The following is a 27219-nucleotide window of genomic DNA, read 5'->3' as shown; positions in this document are numbered from 1 at the left end:
CGGTACTGTAGCGCTGTAGTGTGGACAGATGAAACGGTTCTGTATCGATACAAATATAATGCGCATGCGCAAAGTCACACACCTCAATCGATGTCTTCACTGAATAAAATAGTGAAGAACGGAGATTCGTTTTCTTTGTTTCTTTCTCAACTGCCTCGCGCGCTTTATACGATTCGACTGAATAAATGACCACCAGAAATACAGACTGTACATCGACAACAAAAAGCACACACACGTTGTTTCATCCGTACGGAAGCCGAGAGAGCCCCTTCATATAATCCTTTTTTTTTTTTAATTCACGTTGTTATCCCGAGATAACGACGTAATTAATTCAGCATCTCGAGAAAACAACACAACTAATTCGAGATCTCGAGAAAACAAAACCGTTATTTCGAGATCTCGAGAAAACAAAACAATTATTCCGTGATCTCGAGAAAACAGCTGAGAAACGGTTCATTCAGGTGCGCCAAGAGACTTGTGATATGCTGACTTTGGGGCTATTTCTCATTCTGTATAGACGCAACTTTGGTCATTAGAATGTCTGGAATAATCGATCACCTAATAAGGCAATATTGTGATCAGGGGTTGACACAGGGAGAGATTGCATTAAGTCTTTTAATAAGGGATAATTTCAAAATTAGTCCGCGGCACCTCCGCAGAAGACTGGCCCGGCTTCGTCTCTACCGACGGGAAGTTACTCGGTAACCACGGAAACATTTCGCGCACTTCAACTACCGTGAAAGAAAACCGCAAACATTTCTCGCTAGTGTGGACAGATGCACTAAACTGTACCGGTATACTTTGTATCGATACAGTTATACCACTTTCGTACCGGCTGGGTGCGATTTGCTGGGGATCATCCCCCCCTCTGGTTTTTATCTCTGCTGAAAAAAAATCCTCGGGGACAACCCCGTCAATAAAACAAACAAACCAAAAAAAAAGTTGACATGACAGGCATGTTGTGACACAGTTTTCTATGGTCTACATTGCACTCACTTTCAAAATGACCCGAAGTGGCAGCTTTGATGTTCACGAACGTCCCCAGCAAATAGATACATTGTAGATAATAACATCCAGAGTGTGAACATGGATTTAGCGCCATGAATCACATCCTTACTGATGAGCGCAACAGAATGAATGGATCCACACTGAACAGCCTTCTTTTCCTCGCTGTCAATGGGTCAGACGTGCGTTCCTTCCCTGCTGAGAAATTCGCAGAAATGTGGATTAAAGAAGGGCGAAACGCGGCGGATAGCGCATCGACGGGAAAGCAGAAAAGGCCACATGAACTGCGCCATCAGAGCAAACTGTTCATTTAGTATTCATGTATTTCAGTGATTTTCGAGTCACTGTCCATTTAATCCGGAGGGAGAGAAACATCACAGCAACGCGACAAGCAATGCGAACTTTGTTGTGTTAGTGTTCGTGTATTTAGTCAGAGAGATAGGAAGATGAATTTACTATCTCTGGTTTAGTGTTCGTTTTCATTTAGTGTTATTCATTTGATATCATCGGATGTTATTGAGCTGTTAGCATATTGTTACCTTAATTTTGTGACGTTTCATGATTAAAAAAAAAAAAACATCCCCCCTTCTGGTTTTTTGACAAATCGCACCCTGCGTACCGGTATAAAGGGCCCCATACACGTTCAAAAAAGTCGTCAAAATTGTTTATCAAAATTTTGATACAAAATTTTGATGTAAAATGTCCACACACGATTCAATGTTTTTTCTATCAAAAATTCAGTATTGTCAAAAACTTTGACATGGACGCAGCAGTGGCCGTAGCACTTGTGTTCGCTTTGGACAATGAACCGCCTCGGCATCGACGGAAATGGTCGAAAGACTGGTTTTTGAAACGGCGAACGTACGGTCACGTCAACCTCCTCAGAGAACTTCGTCTCAAAGAACCAGAGGACTTCCGTAATTTCCTTAGGATGGATGCCCCATCCTTCGATGAATTATTGGACCTTGTCAAGCCATTGATATTGAAAGAAGACACGGTGATGCGTTCATCTATACTACCAAGTGAACGCTTGTCCATGAAGCCCCCCACACACGCATCAATAATTTGACGACTCTTCAAAAAATATCAAAGTTTTGATACAAAGTTTGATCGTGTGTAGGGTGTTTTGATGTCAAAAATTTGATGTCAAAATTTTGAACCCAAATTTTGACATATCAAATCACTTTGATATTTTTTGAAGAGTCGTCAAATTATTGATGCGTGTGTGGGGGGCTGTACCTCAGTGTGATGGACAAGTGTTCACTTGGTAGTATAGATGAACGCATCACCGTGTCTTCTTTCAATATCAATGGCTTGACAAGGTCCAATAATTCATCGAAGGATGGGGCATCCATCCTAAGGAAATTACGGAAGTCCTCTGGTTCTTTGAGACGAAGTTCTCTGAGGAGGTTGACGTGACCGTACATTCGCCGTTTCAAAAACCAGTCTTTCGACCATTTCCGTCGATGCCGAGGCGGTTCATTGTCCAAAGCGAACACAAGTGCTACGGCCACTGCTGCGTCCATGTCAAAGTTTTTGACAATACTGAATTTTTGATAGAAAAAACATTGAATCGTGTGTGGACATTCTACATCAAAATTTTGACGACTTTTTTGAACGTGTATGGGGCCCTTATGTGTCAGCCCTGTGATGACCTGGCGACTTGTCCAGGGTGTACCCCGCCTTTCGCCTGTAGTCTCGCCTGCGACCCTGTAGAACAGGATAAAGCGGCTAGAGATAATGAGATGAGTATCTGTAACAGGTGGTTTTTGGTTTTTTTTTTAAAGTGCGCCTGTCCCTTTAAGACTTCCTTGCTAAGTTGCGTAGATCCTTCATGAATGAAACCACGTGACCAAACATCATATGACGTCTGGCCTCTTCGGCACAAGAGAAAGCGGATCAACAAGGAGAAGGTGGGAGTGTTACAACAATTTCCGAAGCAGCGTCGGCACAAAAAAAAAAAAAAAAAAGCAACTTCACCTCCGCCGCCTCAAACTTCTACTTTTGAACCTGTGCCAGTGTCGGAGACGCTTTCTGTTCACATTCGGTGAGTAAACGGCGCTGGTTGTGCTGGTTTTAGGGGGTTGGAGCGCGGTGAAAGGACCTGAGTTGGCTGACACTGACAGGCAGGAGCGTCGTGTCAGACTCGCTGGCTTGCGGATGTGTTTTGCTGAGTGCGCACGCTTTGGCGTTTCGACTCACACTAACGCGCGCTGAGTGTGTGTGTGTGTGTGTGTCAGTCAGTCATTCTGTCTCAGTCAGTGTGTTACGAAAGCGACAAGCGAACGGCTTTGCTTATTTAAAGGCGCTCTAAGCCGTGCTGATTCATCACCATCCTCATCCTCACCATCCTCATCCTCACCATCACGGGGTCACACAGAGCCGCGCCGTGTTTGTCTCGGCTGGACATCCACCCAGAGGAGCCTTTTAACCGCTACACAAAGGGGACATTACTGGAGTAAGCCTCCGCTTATTTTCCGGAACAATTACTCCAGGTGTGTGCAGATGTGTTGGTTTGGATAGAAGAATGTGATGCGATGTGTTATTGCTTTGATGCCACGTCTAATATATGTGCGTGCGTGTTTTTTAAGCGCCATAGTAGCAAGAAAACGTGACAAAAAACAGCCCTATCTATCTATCTATCTATCTATCTATCTATCTATCTATCTATCTATCTATCTATCTATCTATCTAGACCTTTTCAGTTAATTTTGAGGATGTTTCATTATTCAAAGCAAGATCTCACCTGATCTGATCTGATCTGATCTGATCTCCCATCTCTCGTCCTCAGCTCCCTCAGCAGATCGGAGGTAACATTAAGACAGGAGACATCATGGAGCAGGTTTTGGAGTTAGCTAGCTTTTTGTTATTTCCCACCAGGAACTGAAAATAACAGCCAGGCTCATAAGCCTGTTTGCCAAGGTAGTAGTAACTAGTTGGCTAATAATAGTGCAGTGATGTTAAGCTTACTATTTCGAGAAGGTTGTACATAGCCTGTGGTCATGATGTCTGTTGTTTTGTTTTGAGGTCGCTCATTTATAGCAACAGCAGGGATATAAATTCACACTGATGAGGGTTTTGGGTTTTTTTTTTTTTCATTTTTGTCTGTAGGATTTCTACACGGCTAGTGCTGTGATCAGAGAATTCCTTTGCTGATTTATTGACTGGATAATTTGTGCCTGTAATTGGGAGATGGTTGGTGTGGAGGCATTTTGGCTTGGGGTTAAGATGCTAATTGGTCAGTCGTCGCGTCTGGGAGCAAGACCCTGGTGCGAGGAGTCGTGGTGTTGATGACCTGGAGGCACTCGAATGTGTCCGCGCAGGTTCTTTGGACTTTAGAAAAAGGACCTTGTAAAATGTCGACGCATTGTGAGATATTTAAGTGTTGTGCTGGTTTGGTGTGTGTCTGTGTATTCTATATTAGCATGATTGAAAAATATAAAACACAGACACTGAATCATTTTTTTTAGCCTGTTTTTGGGATGGTTGTATTTTCTAGGTCTATCCCAATGTTATGAAGCCTCAATAGATGGTAATATGCCCTCCATCCATCCATCCATCCATCTGTTATCTGTAGCCGCTTACCCTGTACAGGGTCGCGGGCAAGCTGGAGCCTATCCCAGCTGACTAGGGGCGAGAGACGGAGTACACCCTGGACAAGTCACCAGGTCATCACCGGGCTGACACATGGAGACAAACAACCATTCACATCTACGGTCAATTTAGAGCCACCAATTAGCCTAACCCGCATACCTTTGGGGGAAACCAGAGCACCTGGAGGAAACCCACACAGACATGGGGAGAACATGCAAGCTCCACACAGAAACGCCACCGGGCTCGAACCCAGAATCTTCTTGCGGTGAGGCGACAGTGCTAACCACTACGCCACCGTGCCACCTAGATGGTAATATGTTAAATCAGTGTCATGGTTCATGGAGAGTCACACTCCTCATGATGGGAAGTGGAAAGGCCCAGAAAGTCTAAACTAATTGCCACAATGCTCAGTTAGTTTGTTTGTTGTTTTTTTTTTTTTTTCCTCCCATCTACAAATCAATTAGTAGATTGATTCACAGGAGTAACATGTAAAGGGGGTTTGCAGAGAGACATCCTCCCTTTTAAGAGCCACATCCAGCATATTATCCCCAAATCGTCTGATAAAATTTGAATTGTAATTTGTGGTGGTGCTGCAATTAGCAGCACAAATGGTCCAGTTGAGAGGCCGAGGAACAAGTGTAATTTGATCAGCCGAGTACTTAGGCTGCACTTTAGGCAGTGCAATTTTTGCTCCACATTCACTTTCTTGGGCTTAATTGAGCACTGACCGATGCTGATGGGCAGAATGTGCTGATGGCTGAACAGAAAAGCCAACAGAGGAGAGAAAGAGATAAGATTAAGAATGTGAGATGGGGCCGGCCCAAGACGAAGGAGAACAAGAACGGTTTTGTCTTCAAGGCATTTTCTTTCTCTCACACTCTCTCTCCCACAAGAAAAAAAATGCTGAAGCAATCGAAACACTTCCTCGCTTGACAGATGGCGTTTTCACTTGTTACTTAGCTTGCTATTTTATGAGTTTGATTAGTCTGGAGCGTTAACCGTATGCAGCAGGTTTATGGAGCATGCGTGTAAGAGTGGGCATGTTTTTGAGAACTTTTTCAAATTATCCATATAACGCACACCAAGTCTGCATCCATGTTCAATATTTAATTTCCTCCTCTCTTTCCATTCATAAAGTTCTTCTTCTTGTAGACTTGATGTGCAGTCCATTTAGTGTCGTATTGGATTGTGCGTAAGGTCCTTGTGTCAAAAAAGACCAGCTGTCCATTTAAAAAGTAAGTGTTGAGGCTAAAAATATGGGCTCCTCTGTGATGGTGTAGTGTAGCATTTCAGCTAGGCATTTGAAAGCGTGTTCGCTTAAATCAAGTATTTTGCTTACTTCCCAGCACTGAATGCTGTACATGCAACTTTTGGAGGAAAAAATGCGATCCTTGCATCATCACTGCATAAAAAAAGAAATGTGATGGTTTGCATTTACAGTACAAGTTTTGCAACAGATGGCAGTTTTTGTGCTTCCTCTTTCTGCTAACAGGTAGTCTAACCTCCCCCCTTTTTTTTCCCTCTCTCTCTCTCCCCTTTACTATTCCTCTTCTGCTTTTTCACTTCCAGAGCAAAGATGATGACAACGAATAAAACAGCGTCTGGACTGCAGTCACTGCTGATTTACGTTCAGTTAGGTTCTCTAGAGATCCTGGATCATGCAGTTATGTTGGTGTGTATTACTGGAACAGAAAGAAGCAAAGAAGCATGGTTTCTTTATTTCTTTTCACACCAGGTGTAGTAAGAGGGAGGCAAGCAAATTTGGAACTTGGCGAGGCACTGAAAAATGTGTCATCTGTCTTTTTTTGGAAGAGCAACCTTAATTTATTAATGAGGTTCAGTGGCACATTTTTGCCGTAAAGTTCTCCGAATGAGTGACGCGCCACCCTCCTTCCTTTTCTCCTCTTGTCTTGGCGCTGCTTTCCGTCTGTCTGTGTCCTGTTTTAATAAACATGTTTAGTGGCTGCAGTTATGAGGACGAATGAATGGCGCGTGGTGTTTAGTGAGTTAGGTGCAGACGAGCCTCAGATTTATCACCATTTGTGAAGGAATTGCCAGAGCTCTCTGCCACATCATGCCTTGTTTACACACACATGTGCGTCAGAAGTTGTTTTATGCTTGTGTGTAGCACCTGTCATGTAAGCTACACTTTCACACCTACACGCTATCGGGAAGCTTAATGAACTACATCTTTATAGGCTTTCCTCTGCTACGTGTCAGGTGGCTTAGAGTAAACACATGCTCAAGGTGATCATTAACGTGTGTGTGTAACCGTGCACGTTTTCTCATCATGGCAACAGTGTCCAATGTGAATATCCTTTCCTGTTCCCAGCCTGAGCTAATTAACTGTGACTGATTTTTAGAATCTACAAATAATATTTACACATTGAATCAATCTGTGTCGAGTTTTCATTGCAATGCGTGGAGTTCCGTGTGTGTGTGTGTGTGTGTGTGTGTGTGTGTGTGTGTCGGCACGCACCGTGAATCCGGAGGGACAAGTTTGAAAGCTTCCACAAGATAAAGGGACCGAAGGTCTCGAGAGAGGGAACGACAGGCAAAGGAGGGAGGGAAGAGGACTTTGGGGTGGCAGGAGGAAGGAGGAGGGGGGAATCAGGAGAGTCTATTTTTTCCACTCTGCCTCTCTCACTCTTGCTCTGGCGCGCTCTCAGTAATGATGAAATAGGTTGTAAGAAGATGAAATAGGTTGTAAGACGCATAATCTCTCCTCTGCAGTAGAATATCTATCGCGTTTCTCGCTTCTGTTTCATAAAGCAAAGAGAAGAGAAAGCTATGCAGGATTTAACAATGGTTTCTGTGGGGAATCTTGCACATTTCACAACCGTTGATTTGTCAGAAACTGCTGTTTGAGAGATTTCTTACTGTGGTGTGTTCGAGTTGCGCAATAAAGACCACTTAGGGGGATACAACTCACTACAGGGTTAAAAAGTTGAGGGTTAAATAAAAAAACTAAGTGTAGAAAGCTCTGCTTAAAAGAATTCTCCTTAATTCATTTGTGTGTGTGTGTGCGAGAGAGAGAGAGAAAACACGTGTATGATCCTCCTCTGCACCTTTTTAAGTAAGGATTAAATAAGATTTATTTCACTTTGCGAGTGAAAGGCATGAATTGATCATTCTTGGAAAGCTTTGCATTACTATCTTTCACTTGTGAACAGCTATTAATAATAGATTATTTCAAGCAGAAAAGTTTTCTAGAATACTAGGTACTGTCTGTTTATTGTATATTGCAGAGAGAATTTTAGTCATGCCATCTTATTTGACCCATTTGGGTTGCACAGTGAAATGTGGATATTCATAAAGTCTTGTTTTTTTTTTTCGTGGCATTGAAGGCTTTCTTGGACTGCCGGGCTGGGCTGAATGTCTCCGAGTTGCATCATCTCACCAGCAATATGCCGCAGTTTTTACCCGCAGTGGCACGTTGCTCCTGCCATGCTCCAGCTGCGAAACAGTGCGAAAAAGAGAAAACAGGGCGGCCAAAACTCCTTTCGAAAACACACAGATGGAGAACGAGAGAGAGGGGCCATGTCTGTTTTTGTGGTTATTAGCCCTGTCAAGGACAAAGCAGGTGTCTGAAAGTTGAAATGGACACCTCTCTGAAAAGATGTTGTTATAATTATAAAAACATCTCCTACCATGATGCGGTACAGCAACCCGTATGCAGCCCTTAAAGAAGTTTCCAGGAAGGAGTGGAGGCAGGGAAGGAGTGTGAAAGTGAAATAAGAAGAGAGGAAAAAGATGGGAGAGTGACAGAGAGGAGAGGAGAGGAGAGCATGCGAGGTGGTGGGATGCAGGTTGATAGTGCCAGTTGAATACTGGGAATAGTAATTTCTGGCTGTGTTATGAGCAGATGAACCTTGAGCAACGCTGTCTTGCCAGTCATGATCACGTTCACTCCCAGACTGAACATTCATCTGTGTGCGCAATCAAATCGACTCTGCAGGCCATCCTGTAAAACTGTTACATATCGCTGTCCGTAACTGAGCTCCTGCTGACTCATGCTGACTTTTAGTGTCATGGTCTGGACACTGGCTTGAAATGTGAAAACATGGCAGTGCAGAGACACGAGTCTTTCGGAGCAGCTTGTTTGGTGGCGTGTGATATCAAATTTACTGATATCGCGTTTTAAAGATGAAGTCAGTGATTTGAAAGTCTGAACGCTTCAGGAGATGTCAAACAAATCGGTTCACTTCAGTGGTACCTCAAGTTCTAAACAAGGCAAGGCAAGTTTATTTGTATAGCGCATTTCATACACGCCGGCAATTCAATGTGCTTCACAAAAAATAAAAGCATAAGAACAGTAACAAAGAATTAAAGTAAAAGTGAAATCATTAAAATCTCATCTAATCTCATTATCTCTAGCCGCTTTATCCTTCTACAGGGTCGCAGGCAAGCTGGAGCCTATCCCAGCTGACTACGGGCGAAAGGCGGGGTACACCCTGGACAAGTTGCCAGGTCATCACAGGGCCGACACATAGACACAGACAACCATTCACACTCACATTCACACCTACGCTCAATTTAGAGTCACCAGTTAACCTAACCTGCATGTCTTTGGACTGTGGGGGAAACCGGAGCACCCGGAGGAAACCCACGCGGACACGGGGAGAACATGCAAACTCCACACAGAAAGGCCCTCGCCAGCCACGGGGCTCGAACCCAGGACCTTCTTGCTGTGAGGCGACAGTGCTAACCACTACACCACCGTGCTTCCTAAAGTAAAATCATTAAAATGAAAAGAAATTATGTTAAAAGAAATTAATTACACTTTAGGTAAAAATTAATCAAGTGAAAGCATCTGAAAACAGCTTTGTCTTGAGCCTGGGTTTAAAACTAACAACAGTAGGAGCATTTTTGATATCATCTGGAAGTTGGTTCCAAAGCTTAGCAGCATAGCAACTAAAGGCTGCTTCACCACACTTCGTTCTGACAGCTGGTATTACTAGCAAGTTTTTCTCCTGTGACCTTAGAGACCTAGTTGGTGCATATAATTGAAACATATCCAGTAGGTAGCTGGGTCCCATCCCATTTAATGTTTTAAATAGAAGAAGTAATGCCTTAAAGTCAATTCTATAGCTCACTGGGAGCCAGTGCAGAGACCTTAGGACTGGAGTGATATGGACTACCCTTTATGTTCTTGTAAGAACCCTTGCTGCTGCATTTTGGATTAGTTGAAGCTCTTTGATGGTCTTTTTTGGAAGACCTGTGAAAACAAGACAAACAACAAATAACGCAGACTGGCCCAATCCATCCAATCAGGAAAAAGGTGCTTTATAGATATAAAAGCTCTTCCTCTTGCACGAGCGTTCAGACTTTTTCTAACCTAAGCAGGGTGGATGTCTTGGGGGCGTGGCTTTGATGGGAACACTGAAACGTTAGACTGTGTTTCTTGCATTGTGATTTCAAAGTGACTTAACGGATCATTTAAGAACCAAAATCATTGACTATAACCTGAGTGCAAATGTTTACACAACTTTATGACAAAAATGACGTTTGTAACAGTAAAACTTATGTTTCAGAGATGTTCCTTTGTTATCTCATTCATCTCATTATCTCTAGCCGCTTTATCCTGTTCTACAGGGTCGCAGGCAAGCTGGAGCCTATCCCAGCTGACTACGGGCGAAAGGCGGGGTACACCCTGGACAAGTCGCCAGGTCATCACAGGGCTGACACATAGACACAGACAACCATTCACACTCACATTCACACCTACGGTCAATTTAGAGCCACCAGTTAGCCTAACCTGCATGTCTTTGGACTGTGGGGGAAACCGGAGCACCCAGAGGAAACCCACGCGGACACGGGGAGAACATGCAAACTCCGCACAGAAAGGCCCTCGCCGGCCACGGGGCTCGAACCCGGACCTTCTTGCTGTGAGGCGACAGCGCTAACCACTACACCACCGTGCCGCCCCTCCTTTGTTATCATGAGAAATAAAAATACTCAAATATGGGGAAGCCATGACCTAATGGTTAGAGAAGCAGCTTTGGGACCAAAAGGTCGCTGGTTCAATTCTCTGGACCAGCAGGAATGGCTGAAGTGCCCTTGAGCAAGGCACCTAACCCCCAACTGCTCCCCAGGCTGCTCTGGGTATGTTGTACGTCACTCTGGATAAATGTCTGTAATGTAAATAGTGGTGGTGGTAAGGGGAACAAAATCGCTTCAAAAGGTGATAGAAATGCTCTCTAAACTTGTATATTTACTCTTTTTCACAACCTCTGGGCAGCTTCTGGATCCTCTCGTTTGTAATGTTTCTCTTTGTCATGCCTGTTAAGACTGTCTGCTTTCTTTTGGTCAGGTCTGGAGACCTACAGGACCAAGACAAAACATTATTTCAAACTTGTTTACTGTATATTTTGGATTGTCCTCATGTTCTAAGATGTGCCTATAGTGCATTTTCATCATTTAATTTCTTCTTGGAAAAATAATTTGCAGTTCATGTTTTCCGTTGAGAAACCACTGGGAGTATACATTTTTGCACATGATTGAACTTTTAAGTATCGTAGTGGGGGGGGAATGCTGGGAAGGTTTTAATAGAAAATCATTTAAAATATGGAATGGCAACAAGTTTAAGATCGCAGAATAATAAGAGAGAGCTAGCTCTTAGTTTAAGATGAGTAATTAAAATACTGTTACGCCACAGCACTGTGAAATTCCCAAATCCGACTGGTCAGAAGATGTGGATCAATTTTCCATAACAGTCAAACGAGGCAAACTGTAGGTTTATACAAATGCGCTCATTGTAGTATGTTTATAGTCTGAAGTAACAACACTTCACAGGGCCTTGTACAGCAGATGCTCGATATGATGTAAGGCCAGTAATAAAATGATACTCTTTTTATTGAATAAACAGGTTAACATATAATTAAGTTATTCCACGAATATTGAGTCGTACATAAGCTGACAGCTGTAAGTCATGCATGATGAGATTGAGTGGAATAATTTTTATTATATCCACATTCACCGGGATTTGAGAGTATTTTTTATTTTTTGCAAATTTGATAAATAGCTTTTTTTTCATACAAAATGTCTGACAAAATAATTTCCACTTAGAATGTAAACAAACCAGCGAAATGACATTGACAATTTGTGAAAGATGATGATGATGATAATAATAATAATAATAATAATAATAATAATAATAATAATAATAATTCTTGAAAGATTTAAAAAAAAAAAACATTCTTACCATCAAATACTTTCATTCCATAGTTTGCGTTTGTATTTTTTGGGGTTTTGTTTTCAAGTAGATTTTTTTTTTTTTTTTAATTTCATCCTTGGTTGGTTTGTTTTTCTCTACTTGCAGTATATGAGCTGATAGCCTAGTAGTAGAGTAGCCAATTGCTCATATCCAGTGAATGTGGATAGAATAAGGCCAAGTTTACATTAGACCGTATCTGTCTCGTTTTCTTCGCGGATGCACTGTCCGTTTACGTTAAAACGCTGGGAAACGGGAATCCGCCAGGGTCCACGTATTCGATCCAAATCGTGTCTGGTCCGGTGCTGCGTAAACATTGAGAATACGCGGATACGCTGTGCTGAGCTCTAGCTGGCGTCGTCATTGGACAACGTCACTGTGACATCCACCTTCCTGATTCGCTGGCATTGGTCATGTGACGCGACTGCTGAAAAACGGCGCGGACTTCCGCCTTGTATCACCTTTCATTAAAGAGTATAAAAGTATGAAAATACTGCAAATACTGATGCAAATACTGCCCATTGTGTAGTTATGATTGTCTTTAGGCTTGCCATCCTTCCACTTGCAAGTGGTAAGTGACGCGCATGCCCGACATGCACTGAGATCATACACACAGCGGCTCAGTCCCAAATCACTGCTCGTGTGCTTTACTCACACGCTCTGTGAGCTGCGCAGGGCCGGAGTGCGCACCCTCCAGAGGGCACTCGCTGTTCAGGGCGGAGTGATTTGGAGCGCAGGATGCCTGCGGAGCTGAGCGTATCCGTGTATTGGCGTTGCTATGTGCACGCGAATCGTGTATTGGCGTTGCTGTGTGCACGCTAATCGTTTTAAAAACGTTAATCTGATGATCCGCTGATGCGGTCTAATGTAAACCCCACCTAAGAAGGGAGCCTCCGGTGTCAGTACTCTTGTAAGTTTTCCCACCATGGGGGAGACTTGCTGAACACGTTTGTTCTTAAATTACAAAATTATCACTGGCAAATTGTTGTGGTGTAAAGGAATAATACAGTTCCAGATATGCTGTTATTGGAAAATAGAAAATAATCCACATCTGGATGGTAACAGTAATTCTGTTACATGTCTGGATGCATTATACTGCTCTATTTTTGATTATTTTCCTATAACAGTGAAGTCCCAAGTGTTTTATTACGTACTTATCAGTCTAGCTCCTGTGTTTGGTCTGGAGATTAGCACAGTACTTCTGTGTACAGACAAATCTGAGAAACTGTACAGAGCTTGAGCCTCCCTCTCCTCTCTCTCTCTCTCTCTCTCTCCCACAATATCCATCTTCAGGCTTGTTTATTTCTTTCATCCGTTGCTCTTTTTTGTGCTGACCTGGAGGATCAGAGGAAAAATAAGATTTAGTTAACTTTATCTCAGTGTGCTTATAAAGAGATGGGGGGAGAGCAAATTAACCTACGAGCTTCACTACTGGAAAAAGCCCTTACTAAATAAAAAAAAAAAAATTGCACACGCCCGCTTCCTGACTTTGCACTTTTTCTGCTTGTGTTAGGAAATTTGGCCATCACGCATTTATACCTGAGATGAGAATGTGTGTAGATAGAAAGGCTTTCCTTCTCCACCCAGCCTTAAATCTTACACGTTTCCCCCTAAATATCACTTGTCTTGTCTTACTATCATTTTCTTGTCTTTTGCTACTGGCCTATGCATTTCCATGTCCTGCATCATCCAGCTAGCTAGTCTTGCATTCTCTTTTTCAGTCTTTCTGTCTCGCTTGTTCTTCAATTATTCACTTCACACTCGAGCAGAGAGGCGGTCTCCAATCGATGTCCTGACTGCTTTTCGAAATGGGGATGAGAAAGAAGACCCCTGAAAAGTAGCTTCTGTTGCTTGGTTCTTTTCTTAAAAAAAAAAAAGGCAGTTCACAGATGTGCTTTTTGTCTGAAAATCAGAGAGGAGCTGTATTTAGAGGATAAACAAGCACCTGAGTTTTCTGATGTTTATTACATCCTGTCAGGCCTTACAGTTCGGCCCTGTGATTCATTCGTTATAATGGGAATGATACGGCTGCGGCTCTCCAGCGAGCCAAATCCTTTGTGTGTGTGTCTGTGTGCGTGTTAAACTGGTGTATTGTAGAGTTATGCTTACCAGGAACTTGCCAAAGACATCCACACTTCATAGAAGAGCATCAGACAGGATTAATAAGGCTAAACATGGTGTACGTATCTGAAGGAACAAACACACACCCACACATCCAGAATTAGAGTATCCTTCATGTTTGTGTTCAGTGTGTCTGAATTATAGGGATGTGGCAGCGGTTAAATCATTATACAGTAATATGCAAAGCTGGAATAGTTGTTAGAAAAAAAATCTGTACCAGTGTAAATGTTGCACACTTTTTTTTAAATTTTGTTCAAGTTTCTCCTAAGTTGGTCCTACCTGTTTCCGCTCCAGGATGGGTGATGGTTTACGTGTACTTCTCCCAAGATGTATGAAGAATCGTATTTTCAAACTGCTCCTCGTACAACTGGAGGTGTCCTGGATAAAGTTGCAGTCTCGCCACTCCAGGGTTCCTGGTTCGATCCTGAGTCTGTGTGAAGTTTTGCTTTATTTATTTAATTTAATTTAATTTTATTTTGTTCATTTCAATGTGTCCATATGGGTTTGGTTTGGGTCCTCCAGTTTCCTCCCACATACCAAAAAGCATGTTGATTTGGTGTCACTAAATTTGTCCCTTGGTGTAAATATCAACATTAATTCCATATGTAGATGACCGCTCCCTGCCTTAAGGTTTATTTATACTCCGCATTAAATACGGATGGACCCTTTTGCCTGTACTCGGTGTTATTTGTGAACTGAAATCTTATGGACATGAACGAATCAGAGCCACTGGAAATTGTGGTGGTAGTATAGCCAATAGTTCAAGCGAAACGCGCCCAAGAAATTTTTAAAATGGTGGAACTTTTTGAGGAGAGGTTATACAATTTAGGAAGGTGTTTTAAACATCTGTAAACATGATGTTTTTATATACCGGCGAGTGGCCTAGTGGTTAGCGTGTCCGCCTCACGATCGGGAGTTCTTGATCGAGTTCTACTCACGGCTGGGTTATACCAAAGACAATCATAAAAATGGTGCCCATTGCCATCTGGCAAGGCACGCTGCAATACAGTTACGAGTGGGGAGTCAAACTCTCTCGTGGTTACCAGAGGACTAGCCCCCCCACTGTAACCCTAGTTATGTATTATAGGTGAGAGGCCAAGGGCTACAAAGCGAAGATCGATGCCGCCAAACGCGCCATGAATGGTGCGGGAAGGATTTTTTTTTTTTTTTTTTTTTTTTTGACTGAAACATGTTTACAGCATCTATAACACTACCTCTGCTTTTGCCTCTTTCTTAACAGGTATGTTATTACGACCACCTCCGCTGTCGCCGTGTTTGTTGTTGTCAGAAACTTTTGACTCTATGCTGCCCTAAGTGGATGTATTGCTTAACATCTATGCCAATGTAAAGGACACAAGGAAGTATGTGGGCAGTGATGGTTACATTGTTTTGAGAAGGTTGTATTTTTCGTATGTAAAATGAGCATAAATGAGCTTTTATACTGGTTACATGAGCTAACGTGTGAATACCTAGTGCCAGAATTCACACTCCTGATTTCCCAATGATGTGGGGGAACCTTAGATAGTTTGCCATATGATATTTTTTATTTTTGCAAGACTCTGAGGCCAAGTTTACATTAGACCGTATCTGTCTCATTTTCTTCGCGGGTGCACTGTCTGTTTACATTAAAACGCCTGGAAACGCCGGGAAACGGGAATCCGCCAGGGTCCACGTATTCAATCCAGATCGTGTCTGGTCCGGTGCTGTGTAAACATTGAGAATACACGGATACGCTGTGCTGAGCTCTAGCTGGCGTCGTCATTGGACAACGTCACTGTGACATCCACCTTCCTGATTCGCTGGCCTTGGTCATGTGATGCGACTGCTGAAAAACGGCGCGGACTTCCGCCTTGTATCACCTTTCATTAAAGAGTATAAAAGTATGAAAATACTGCAAATACTGATGCAAATACTGCCCATTGTGTAGTTATGATTGTCTTTAGGCTTGCCATCCTTCCACTTGCAAGTGGTAAGTGACGCGCATGCCTTTATGCACTGGGATCACACACACAGCGGCTCAGTCCCGAATCACTGCTCGTGTGCTTCACTCGCGCGCTCTGTGAGCTGCGCAGGGCCGGAGTGCGCACCCTCCAGAGGGCACTCGCTGTTCAGGGCGGAGTGATTTGGAGCGCAGGATGCCTGCGGAGCCGAACGTATCCGTGTATTGGTGTTGCTGTGTGCACGCTAATCGTTTTAAAAACGTTAATCTGATGATCCGCTGATACGGTCTAATGTAAACCCCACCTGTGAGTCACTAGCCACACCCACTCCATTAATGCACTCGATACTGGTGTTCAGCTAAAACCAGAATTAACTCTGAATAGAAAAGTTGAGTCTCTGCCTATATTTTCTCCTAAACCTTATTCCAGTAAGTCTCACCTCCTGCACTAGAATTGGCTAGTGGTTCTGACAACCTGTCTGCCGATTTGAAAAGTGAGAACTTGGATTGTGGAAAACGAAAGCAACTCTCCAGGAGGAGATTAACTCAGGTCTGGTCAGAGAAAAGCAACACATCTCTGGTGCTTCTCAAGTTCCAGTGGTCATGTGAAGGACTTCTCGAATGTCCAGTCGTTGGACTGTCGTGTGGCTAAACATGGCTTGTTAAGGAGAAATATGAATAGAGTTTTACAGTAGTAAAGCTCACTAAGCTTTTCAAACTGCAGCTTTTTTTTTTCTCGTATGTCAGCTGTAATTGACTGCTGATTTGTGAGCTAGCTCAGGAGAGCTACCCAGGGTGGACGTTGAAGACGTAGAGAAGTTCCCACCCACCCGTTCGCGCACATTCACACCTATGGACAATTTAGGGTAGCCAGTTAACCTAACTGCGTGTCTTTGGACGGTGGAGGAAACCCACTCAGACACAGGGAGAACGTGCAAACTCCATGCAGAAAGGCCCCCATCGGCCGTGAGGTTCGAATCTGGAACCTTCTCGCTGTGAGGTGATGGTGCTAACCACTGCAGCTCATGCAGTCTCTCAGGGCAGTGTAAGACACTCTGAGAAAAGCGTAATCTGCCCTCTTCTGCATACATGAGCTCACAGAATCCCACAACTGGTTAATGTCCCTGTGATCAACAGTGTGAAGGCCTCTGTATGCTCGTGCGACAAGGCTTTCGCAGATAGCTTTTCGCAGACAGTTGTAATTTATTGTTGAGCGGGGATAATAGGCGTGCGCGATGTTATTCACCGGCACAACGCAAGGGGGCGCGAAGTCGCTAGGAGTAGTTGGTGGGTGTGGTTAGTGGAGTGTTTATCCTCCGGTTACTTATAATGACGAACTTTTTTTATTTTTTTATAATGACTAGAACTGGAGTCGTATAGATGTACGTACTTCCTCAATCAACCGCTCTTCATGCTGCTCCATCTTCGCTCGTGTTTTTAAAAATGCCGGTCGTGAAAACAAACCAAACCGGGAAAGTAGGGAAGCGGGAGTGCGTGTACAGCGGATGTAGAGTGGACCAATCAGAGCCCTCTTGTCTGCGGCGCTGTCTGCGAGGCTTCTGCGGTGGTCACAATTTTTGGGAGGTGCGCGCAGAGCGTCTGCGAAGGGGGGGGGGGGGGGGGGGGCTACGCAGACACTGTCTGCGACGCCATCTGCGAGGACTGGGTTGTCAGCATAAATTGGCCTTGAGTATGCCATCCCTCCCATTCAGAGAGGATGACCACTTTTTGCTGTCTTGCTCTCCTGGCCATGGACGGCTGTGGCATTGTCAGGATTCAAACCTGTGATTTCTGGTCAATGGGGCAATCACTTTTGTGTTACACCTCTCAGGATGCATAATTTTTTACAACTTGGGAGCCCAAACAACTGCTTATAGCTTAAATTAAAACTTTTTTTTACTCCATTACTCGTTGTGTTCACTTAACTGTCTCACATTTTCAGTCGTCTGGATTTTCCAGCCTAAAAGACGAATCTTTGCTCAGTGACCTGAATGTAGTTGTCACTCGGGACATCGAGGAACACGGCATGTTTAACACACCTGACTTGCCTTTAAAAAAAAAAAAAAAAGAGTAGAGCCACCCACCATGATGATGTAGATCATGGTGTAGAGCATGAATAAGGACTTGTGTTGGAAACCACTACCTTAGACTTCTGTTCCATTAATTACACACTTCTACTCAGACGGAACGCCAAACTAACCCGTGCCTCCATTTTTATTCCCCCTTTACGCTGAACTCCCCTCTTCCTCCATGTGTACAGTCGTTCCTCTTTTGTTGAAATTTTCCCCCCTCCTGGCCCTCGCTGGGCTCATTTGGTTGTCTCAGCAATAGCCGAGCGGTGTGTTGACGGTCTTGCAGTTTTGTAGCAGAGGATCAGCTCAGGAACTTTTTCTAATTGGCGGTTTTAGTTGCGCTGGTTGCTGAGTTCAGGGCTTTTCTCCCCTCGGCGCGACCCCAATCCTCCTCCCTGGCTGCTAAGCTCCCACAAATGTGTTGAGGATGCAGTTTTAGCTGGGCTCTCTCTCTCTCTCTCTCTCTCTCTCTCTCTCACACACACACACCTCTCACACTGGATCTTAAGTGTTCTATCTCTCACTCTTTCTTTACAGCTCCTGGCTTTAACTTTTCTTTTGTCTTCCTCCTTTTGTCCCTCTGTCTCTTCATGTACTTCTATAGGCCTGGTATTTGTTCAGCAGCACTTCTTTCTCTCGGTCTCTCTCTCATGCTCAGTGCTTTCTTTCTCTCATCCCCTTTGTGTGTGTCAAAGAGAGAGAGAGACTTGACACAAGAGAAGTCAGCAGTGTAAGGGTTGATGGAGAATTTGGCGTATGCCTGCAAAAAGCCACTATGAACACCTCAGCGCACTCTTCCTCATCTTCATTTTCGCTCAGATGATGGTGTCGCCTTCCGACACACACCAAACACTGCAAACGATATAGGCTAGATAACTACATACACTACACCCATTTATTTCTATTATCTCATCTCATCTCATTATCTCTAGCCGCTTTATCCTTCTACAGGGTCGCAGGCAAGCTGGAGCCTATCCCAGCTGACTACGGGCGAAAGGCGGGGTACACCCTGGACAAGTCGCCAGGTCATCACAGGGCCGACACATAGACACAGACAACCATTCACACTCACATTCACACCTACGGTCAATTTAGAGTCACCAGTTAACCTAACCTGCATGTCTTTGGACTGTGGGGGAAACCGGAGCACCCGGAGGAAACCCACGCGGACACGGGGAGAACATGCAAACTCCGCACAGAAAGGCCCTCGCCGGCCCCGGGGCTCGAACCCAGGACCTTCTTGCTGTGAGGCGACAGCGCTAACCACTACACCACCGTGCCGCCCTATTTCTATTATGTTAATAAAGAATTCCAGAAACTATTAAGGGGCGGCACGGTGGCGTAGTGGTTGGCGCTGTCGCCTCACAGCAAGAAGGTCCGGGTTCGAGCCCCGGGGCCGGCGAGGGCCTTTCTGTGCGGAGTTTGCATGTTCTCCCCGTGTCCGCGTGGGTTTCCTCCGGGTGCTCCGGTTTCCCCCACAGTCCAAAGACATGCACGTTAGGGTAACTGGTGACTCTAAATTGACCTTAGGTGTGAATGTGAGTGTGAATGGTTGTCTGTGTCTATGTGTCAGCCCTGTGATGACCTGGCGACTTGTCCAGGGTGTACCCCGCCTTTCGCCCGTAGTCAGCTGGGATAGGCTCCAGCTTGCCTGCGACCCTGTAGAACAGGATAAAGCGGCTAGAGATAATGAGATTAGATGAGAAACTATTAAACTTATTATTTGCTGCATTGGTGTTAATCTTAAGACATTACTTAGCTCCGTGACTAAATTTCTTTATTCATGTTTAATAGTCAGTTTTGAGTTTATACTGTATGTATGCACTTTAAATTAATAAGACTAACAAAAGGCAATTTTCTTTTTTTTTTTATAAACAGTAACCTGAGCGTTAAAGCTGTTTTTGTTTCTATATTGTCTGAACAATTGTGCAAAATCATGCCTTCAGTTTGAATTCCAGCGATCATCATGAATTTCTCCACAGAATAATTGTGCAGTGGTACATGTGTTGCTTAAACACACACTCTGACAGGAGTGTAAGTCCTTTTATCAGAGGTAATGAGGTATGTTGGTGCAGCAGGAAGACGTCTGTTTCTTGTCTGTGACCTCTCCTTACTGAGGAATATTAAACAGAATCGCCATAAGTGGTGTGTGTGAGTGGGTGGTTGGATGAAAGCAAGGAGTTATGATGATGCCCTTCTGTCCTCCTTGTGTCATCTCTCTCATGCAGTCAATTCCTGCTATATATTCATGTGAAAGAGAGACACGCGCTACAGTTCTTTCGGCTTCTGTCTCTTTATCTCTGCCTTCAGTCTCTCGCTGAAGACGCCAGTCTGATCTGGCACAGAACAGCTGCTTGAACGTAGCGACCAATTGCTGCACGCTGCACTATTTAGTCCACGTGGGTTGAAATTGAAATTTAGGCTAGACGCTGCCCGCTGTGTGCACCATATGGACATGTCCTTTTTTTTTTATTTTTTCCCCTTGTTCATCTACACATGTCCTAAATCATCATAACCTTTTTGGTGTTCTCAATGGACTTGCTGATGGAGTAAGGTGTGTGTGTGTGTGTGGCAGGCTGGTGCATGGTACAGGGGGGTGGGTTGTTGGCTGGCGGCACTAACAGAGCAGGGGCTGATGGGGGATGGGGGTCGGACACTAGGGAAATAAGACGAGGCCTGATAAAGATGAAGCCCCTCCCCCTCAGGTTGGTGCGTGTTAATCCGGTCTATTGTGTAGTGATGCTTGCGCTCAAACAGTGGAGTGGAAGAATGCAGGAGGGGAACTGTCTTTGTGTGTTTTGCTAGTTGCTCTGGTATTGCAGTCTGATTTAGATTTGGGTTATTTTTACTCTGTGCCACTTCGCTTAAATCTGTTGTGTGTACACACACTATGAAAAGTGGGATTTTTTTTTTTTTTTTGAGATTTTGGATGTATTACAGACAAACTGAAAAAAAAAATTACATAATTACTTGCAGCTCATCTTCAGATCATTTACGGAACAGACCTGTTTTTGGAATTACAAACAGCATTTTGTTCTGTACATTGTTCACGTCAGTAGGTTAATCATGTCTTACACACAATACGTTCACCATCTACTTTATTAGCTACATCTGCACATTCGTGCAATTATTCAACCATCGAAACTCGATTAAAAAAGAGTCAGCTGGTCTTTTTCCAATCTCAGTGAGCCTGTGCCCGCTGTCGTCTCAGAAGGCAGGTTTCCATTAACCGGCTTTAATGCACAACTTGAAATTACAAAGTTAAAACAAAAAGTAATGGAAACTCATGAATTTAAAAAAAAAAAAGGCTCTCAAATATCGTCAAAAAAGGTCTGAGATGGATGATTCAACAAAACAATATTAAGATGAAAAATTAAGATGGAAACGCAGTTTTCTCATTTAAGCCACTATTTAAGCTGTTGTGGTGAATGCAGTTGAAATCACCATGACGGCACTTTTTGCGTCTTGGAGGAAACCCGGCTTTAATCACAACACCACTCGATGAAAACAGACCATTCGGTGTTTTGTTAACCTTAAAAAAATTAAAATAATTTCAATTTTGGGCAAAACTGCAATGAAAACCTACCTAGAGATGCTTTTCTGCTTGCTACAGCTATAATTAAGTTATTCGCCAAAGGCTAGATGAATATCGCTGACTTAGTCTCAGTTATTATTCACTGAGCCTAAGGAGGATAATTTGTTTTAGTATAAATACACCGGTGATTTTATTTTATTTTTTTAAATTGCGTTAAATTTATTTCAATTTTCAAAAACGCCAGGCCAATGTAATGCAACATGCGTGCAGGCTTGTCACTTATCTATGCCGAGTCCCATAAAATACTTTTTTGTTTTGAAATAGATAAAATAAATCTCAATTCCACCTTACCTTTGACCAAACTTTGTAGCATCTTTAGTGCTTTTAGGAACAGCATTTTCTTTCATAACTTTTGTAATTCTTCCTCACTTATGGTGACGAAGCGATTAGCTGCCATTTTGCCAAGTTGCTTGAGATAATTGGTCAAGAAATTTGGACTATTTCTCGATAATCAGAACACACGATTTCCTATAATTGCCTCTGTATTGACACTGAGGCCCTGTTTACATTATTTCGAATCAGCGGATCATCAGATTAACGTTTTTAAAACGATTCGTGTGCACACAGCAACGCCAATACACGGATACGCTAATCACATGACTAATTAGACGGCACGTCACATGATCCCAGTGCATATCGGGCATGCGCAAGTCACTCACCACTTGCAAGTGGAAAGATGGCAAGCGAACACCTTCTCCAGCAGATAAACACACCTGGCTGTGATGTTCATGTTCTCACTGAGTTTAAGCGCCTGAAGGAGGTTGAAATGTGTAAATAAACCTCAGTGCAGCTCAGCGCTTCCTCCTGGACTCCAAATCACTCCGCCCTGAACAGCGAGTGCCCTCTGGAGGGTGCGCACTCCGGCCCTGCGCAGCTCACAGAGCGCACGAGTGAAGCGCACGAGCAGTGATTCGGGACTGAGCCGCTGTGTGTGTGATCCCAACGCCAGCGAATCAGGAAGGTGGATGTCACAGTGATGTTGTCCAATGACGACGTCAGCTAGAGCTCAGCACAGCGTATCCGCGTATCCTCAATGTTTACACAGCACCGGACCAGACACAAACTGGGTTGAATACGTGGGCTCTGGTGGATTCCCATTTCCCGGTGTTTCCCGGCGTTTTAATGTGAACGGACAGTACATCCGCGAAGAAAACGAGACAGATACGGTCTAATGTAAACTTGGCCTGAGTTACTGTGAACTTGCCGTGAGGTATAAACCAGTCTGGGCATTCTCCTCTGACCTTTCACATCAACAAGGCATTTCCACCCACATTACTGCCTCTGATGGGAAGCTTTTGGTTTTTAGTTTCTGGAATCTTCAAACCAGCAACTGTGCTGCAGTCAAAGTCACCGAGATCCCCATTCTGATGTTTTGACGTGAACATGAATTGAAGCTCTTGACCTGTATCTGTATGATTTGTATGCATTGCTGCTGTGTGATGGGCTGATTTGAATAAGTGTGTGAATTTGCCTGAAAGAGAAATTTGTATTAAAAGCTTGTATCCAGATTTCTGTAAAGCTGCTTTTTGGCAATTTCCATTGTTAAACATGCTATACAGAGACTATTTTAATTGAATCAAATGTACAGGTGTTCCTACTAAAGTGGCCAGTGAGTGTATGATCTTAATAGTCTGATTTTCTGCAAACATGGGCAGAAATTCTCAAATCAAATAGGTGCAATTTTTTTTCGTCCTGTTAAATGTAATAAAACGGGTCTATTTTGCCGTGTCGCTGTTTGTTGCTTTTGCAGTTATCCGTCCTCTGTGTTCCGAAGGCGGAGACGAAGATGGACAGGTTAATCAGTCTAATCCTGAGCCTGTGGCCCAGTGCGCTACTCCATACGGAGGGATTTCAGCTGGCCTGTGCAGGATAAAACACACACTTGTCTATCTCTCTTGCTCGCGCTCTTGTATAGGACCTTCTGGGATTAGTAGGTTCTCGTTCCTCGGAGCGGTAGCCGTTCCCCTGTGATCCGGTGCTGGAAATGGGTGTAGTTGCTGACAGGACTCGTGCAGATGCTTCTTGAGGAAATGACTCCCTCCATCTCGCACTCTCTCTCCCTCACTCACACCCTTAATCTCTTAATATGCACCGGGTGTGTTTTACTACTGAGACGAAGGTCAACGGCGTCTGACTTCGCTCGTGTCCTCCCAGTGAATGACGGCTTTAAATAAATGAAAAGCTCTCTTTGAAAATCCCTTTTTGTGTGAAATGCAAATCCTGGGCTTTTAAATGTGATGTTGAGAAACCTGTACTGTGGAGTGATTGGGAAAAGTCGGCTTAATTGTTTACTTAATTAAAGATTATGGCTGTCTTTAATCGTATACTGTACTACTCCAGATGCTTTTCTGGAAGTATATGCTCGCGGTTCACCTTGGCTGATGTGTGTGGGATTTGGAACAGGTAGAGTGTGATGTAGTTAAGCATCGAACATGCATACTAAATGAAAGTGGGCTTTTTTTTTTTTTTTCTCTAGCCACTTTTATCCTGTTCTACAGGGTCGCAGGCAAGCTGGAGCCTATCCCAGCTGACTACGGGCGAAAGGCGGGGTACACCCTGGACAAGTCGCCAGGTCATCACAGGGCTGACACATAGACACAGACAACCATTCACACCTACGGTCAATTTAGAGTCACCAGTTAACCTAACCTGCATGTCTTTGGACTGTGGGGGAAACCGGAGCACCCGGAGGAAACCCACGCGGACACGGGGAGAACATGCAAACTCCGCACAGAAAGGCCCTCGCCGGCCACAGGGCTCGAACCCGGACCTTCTTGCTGTGAGGCGACAGCGCTAACCACTACACCACCGTGCCGCCCCGGGCGTTTTTTTTTTTTTTAAATAAATAAATGGGGGCGGCACGGTGGTGTAGTGGTTAGCGCTGTCGCCTCACAGCAAGAAGGTCCGGGTTCGAGCCCCGTGGCCAGCGAGGGCCTTTCTGTGCGGAGTTTGCATGTTCTCCCCGTGTCCGCGTGGGTTTCCTCCGGGTGCTCCGGTTTCCCCCACAGTCCAAAGACATGCAGGTTAGGTTAACTGGTGACTCTAAATTGACCGTAGGTGTGAATGTGAGTGTGAATGGTTGTCTGTGTCTGTGTCAGCCCTGTGATGACCTGGCGACTTGTCCAGGGTGTACCCCGCCTTTCGCCCGTAGTCAGCTGGGATAGGCTCCAGCTTGCCTGCGACCCTGTAGAACAGGATAAAGCGGCTACAGATAATGAGATGAGAGAAATAAATGAATCGGGGTATTTTCTTTCTGTGGTTGTTGAACCTGTTTGCCTGCCAGACTGGCACATTATTAATTTATTACACTGGAACATGTTGGAAGGAATGTTTTTCACGTATGAGGAAGAGAAGTCTGCAATCAATCATCCTTGAGGTTCAAGGGGTTTAATTGGTACGGTTTCTCGTACTAATTAGTGCACAGGACATATTTAAAAGTATTATGGCACGGTCTGTGATATGAGACAGCTCATGACTTTGGGTCATAGTTTCATCATCTTTGTTTCTTCTGTTTGCTCTGGGTTTTATTATTTTTTTTATTTTATTTTTTATGTGGCTGTTAGTAATGCTGTGCTCTGATGTTTGAGGCGAGGTGCCGGCTGAGGGATGTGAAGGAATGTGCAGAATCATCCTCGTTCGATCCCATGATGGCAGCTTGAACAATAGCTGCCCTTCATGGGAACACCCCGGTGCTGCAGGGGTGTCATCCCTGTGCCCACCTCAATGAGGCCCATTGTAGAGGTTTTTGTGTGCGCACGCGCATGTGTGAACTGAAGTAATTTACATTTTACATGATGATTTCCCTTTCTTTGTTTCCTGTAACAGGTACCTGTTTCCTCTAATTCAGTCTAAAAATGAGAACTAGATACCGGCTTTGACGTTTTTGTAGCTGTCACTTTGATGGAAAAGGCTGAGCAGTTCTCAGCGTTCAGTCAGCTGTCGCGGCTGAGCTGGATTAGATTGAGCAGTAGCCATGCGCGTGTGTATGGTAAATGAAAAAGCCTGGTCTTAAATGAACGTTTTATTCATATTAGAATTGTTTCTGTCTAAAAGATTCAGCTCAAAGGAAAACGCCTTTTCTGAACGTAGCGCCGTTTTGTGTCGTGCTTTTAACACAGATTTATGAAATGTTTAAAATTCAAAGCCTCCTGTTTTCCCTTAGAAATGAGAGTGCAGTCTAATTAGTCTATTACTGTCTGGTAATCCCCTGGCCTGCTGCCCATGCCACCACTTCCTCCTTGCACTGTTTGGCTCCTCCCCCGGGTAGCTGTTCACCAGCCTATCAGCGACAAGCAGAACTCTCATCAAAAAAGGTGTTCTCGAAATTGAGTGAAGGTTTCCAACCACTAGAGCCACACAGGAAGTTGGAGACAGGAAGCTGGTGGTTACATGCTGCCACTTTCACTATCCCAGGTTTCTTTTTAGAGAAAGGTAACTAGTTCATGGTACACGTGGCAGGAGGAACTGAGAATACTTTTAGTGTGCAGTTTATTTTAAAATCATATCAGTTGCAGCTAAATATAAAAATGATTTAATCTAGGCCTCATCCACGGGGGGGGGCGGGGATTTGTAAAGCCAGTACTTTATGATTTATAGAACTGGTGGATTAAGCATATCTGTTTCCTGTCTCGCAGATCTGTGTGGTTTACAAGCGGCTCTCGTGGCATGACGACCACTAACAAGGGAAACAAAGCCTTGAAGGTGTGTCACCTTTTTCTTCTACACTGTTTGTTTGAAAATCTCCCCTTCACCATTCTCCACATCATCCCTCACTTTCCCCCCTTTGTGTTTTAGGTGAAGCGGGAGCCAGGCGAGAATGGCACGAGCCTCACAGACGACGAGCTGGTGTCAATGTCTGTGCGTGAGCTCAACCAGCACCTGCGTGGCCTCTCCAAGGAGGAGATCGTACAGCTGAAGCAGCGGCGGCGTACGCTCAAGAACCGTGGCTATGCCGCCAGCTGCCGAGTCAAGCGTGTCACTCAGAAGGAGGAGCTTGAACGCCAGAAGGCTGAGCTCCAGCAGGAGGTGGAGAAGCTCGCTTCAGAAAACGCCAGCATGAAAGTGGAGCTTGATGCCCTGCGCTCCAAATATGAGGCACTGCAGAGCTTTGCCAGGACTGTGGCTCGTGCTCCTGCGGTGCCCATCACCAACGCGCCTGTTCCTGTCTCCGCCCGCGGGTCTCTGGCCTCTGTCATCGGGCCGCTCGTACCGGGGAAAGTGGGTGCCACCAGCGTCATCACGATAGTCAAGTCCAAAACAGATGCTAGGTCTTAGTACAGGCCAGTGAGGGGGGAGAGAGAGAGCAGGAGGGATGAGGGAGAGAGAGGGAAAGGGGCTTGGTCAGTGCATCACGATTTAGGCACGGGACAGATTCAGTAAGGGTGCAATTGTTCCAGATTTGTGAGCTGGAACCTGACATGGAGGACTGGTGTCTAAAAAGACAAGTGTCCTCAACAAATCCTGATACTTCCACTTGAATTGGTCAGTACAGTATCCTTCTGTACACACACTTCCAAACCAAAACCACTACCAAGGACAATTGGGATGAATGGGCTTCCAGAAAAATCTCCACATTTCAAAGAAATCACAAGAATTTGCAAAAGAAGCAGCAAAACTGTTTTGTCCCTCATGACTGCAATGAGTGCTGGATTTATAGTCCTTATATTTTGTGGTGGTTTTT

The 27219-nt window shown here is 44.3% G+C and overlaps 1 protein-coding gene across 4 annotated transcripts; it reads left to right on the top strand.

The window, feature by feature from the left end:
- The first annotated feature begins 2901 nt into the window (after window positions 1-2901).
- Window positions 2902-27219, top strand: mafgb (v-maf avian musculoaponeurotic fibrosarcoma oncogene homolog Gb). 4 transcript variants are annotated; one of them, XM_060940451.1, is made up of 4 exons: window positions 2965-3052; window positions 14228-14361; window positions 26174-26240; window positions 26334-27219. In XM_060940451.1, the coding sequence occupies exons 2-4, from the start codon at window positions 14261-14263 to the stop codon at window positions 26811-26813; spliced, it is 648 nt and encodes a 215-aa protein (XP_060796434.1). In that variant the 5' UTR covers window positions 2965-3052; window positions 14228-14260; the 3' UTR covers window positions 26814-27219. The 4 variants fall into 4 exon arrangements, with proteins under 4 accessions (XP_060796437.1, XP_060796434.1, XP_060796436.1 ...); XM_060940452.1 differs by lacking the exon at window positions 2965-3052 and adding an exon at window positions 3423-3500; XM_060940454.1 differs by lacking the exon at window positions 14228-14361 and having other exon boundaries at window positions 2902-3052.

Source organism: Neoarius graeffei, chromosome 15 (genome assembly GCF_027579695.1).
Source record: "Neoarius graeffei isolate fNeoGra1 chromosome 15, fNeoGra1.pri, whole genome shotgun sequence".
In the NCBI taxonomy this organism is placed as follows: Eukaryota; Metazoa; Chordata; class Actinopteri; order Siluriformes; family Ariidae; genus Neoarius; species Neoarius graeffei.
This window is presented reverse-complemented; position numbering and strand designations above follow the sequence as displayed.

Bases quoted from the DNA above. Each gene is read 5' to 3' on its own strand.
- mafgb (XM_060940451.1), top strand. From the start codon at position 14,261: ATGTATGAAGAATCGTATTTTCAAACTGCTCCTCGTACAACTGGAGGT. The intron at 14,362-26,173 runs GTCTGTGTGAAG...CCTGTCTCGCAG, and splicing joins GGTTCCTGGTTCGATCCTGA to ATCTGTGTGGTTTACAAGCG. The intron at 26,241-26,333 runs GTGTGTCACCTT...TTTGTGTTTTAG, and splicing joins AGGGAAACAAAGCCTTGAAG to GTGAAGCGGGAGCCAGGCGA.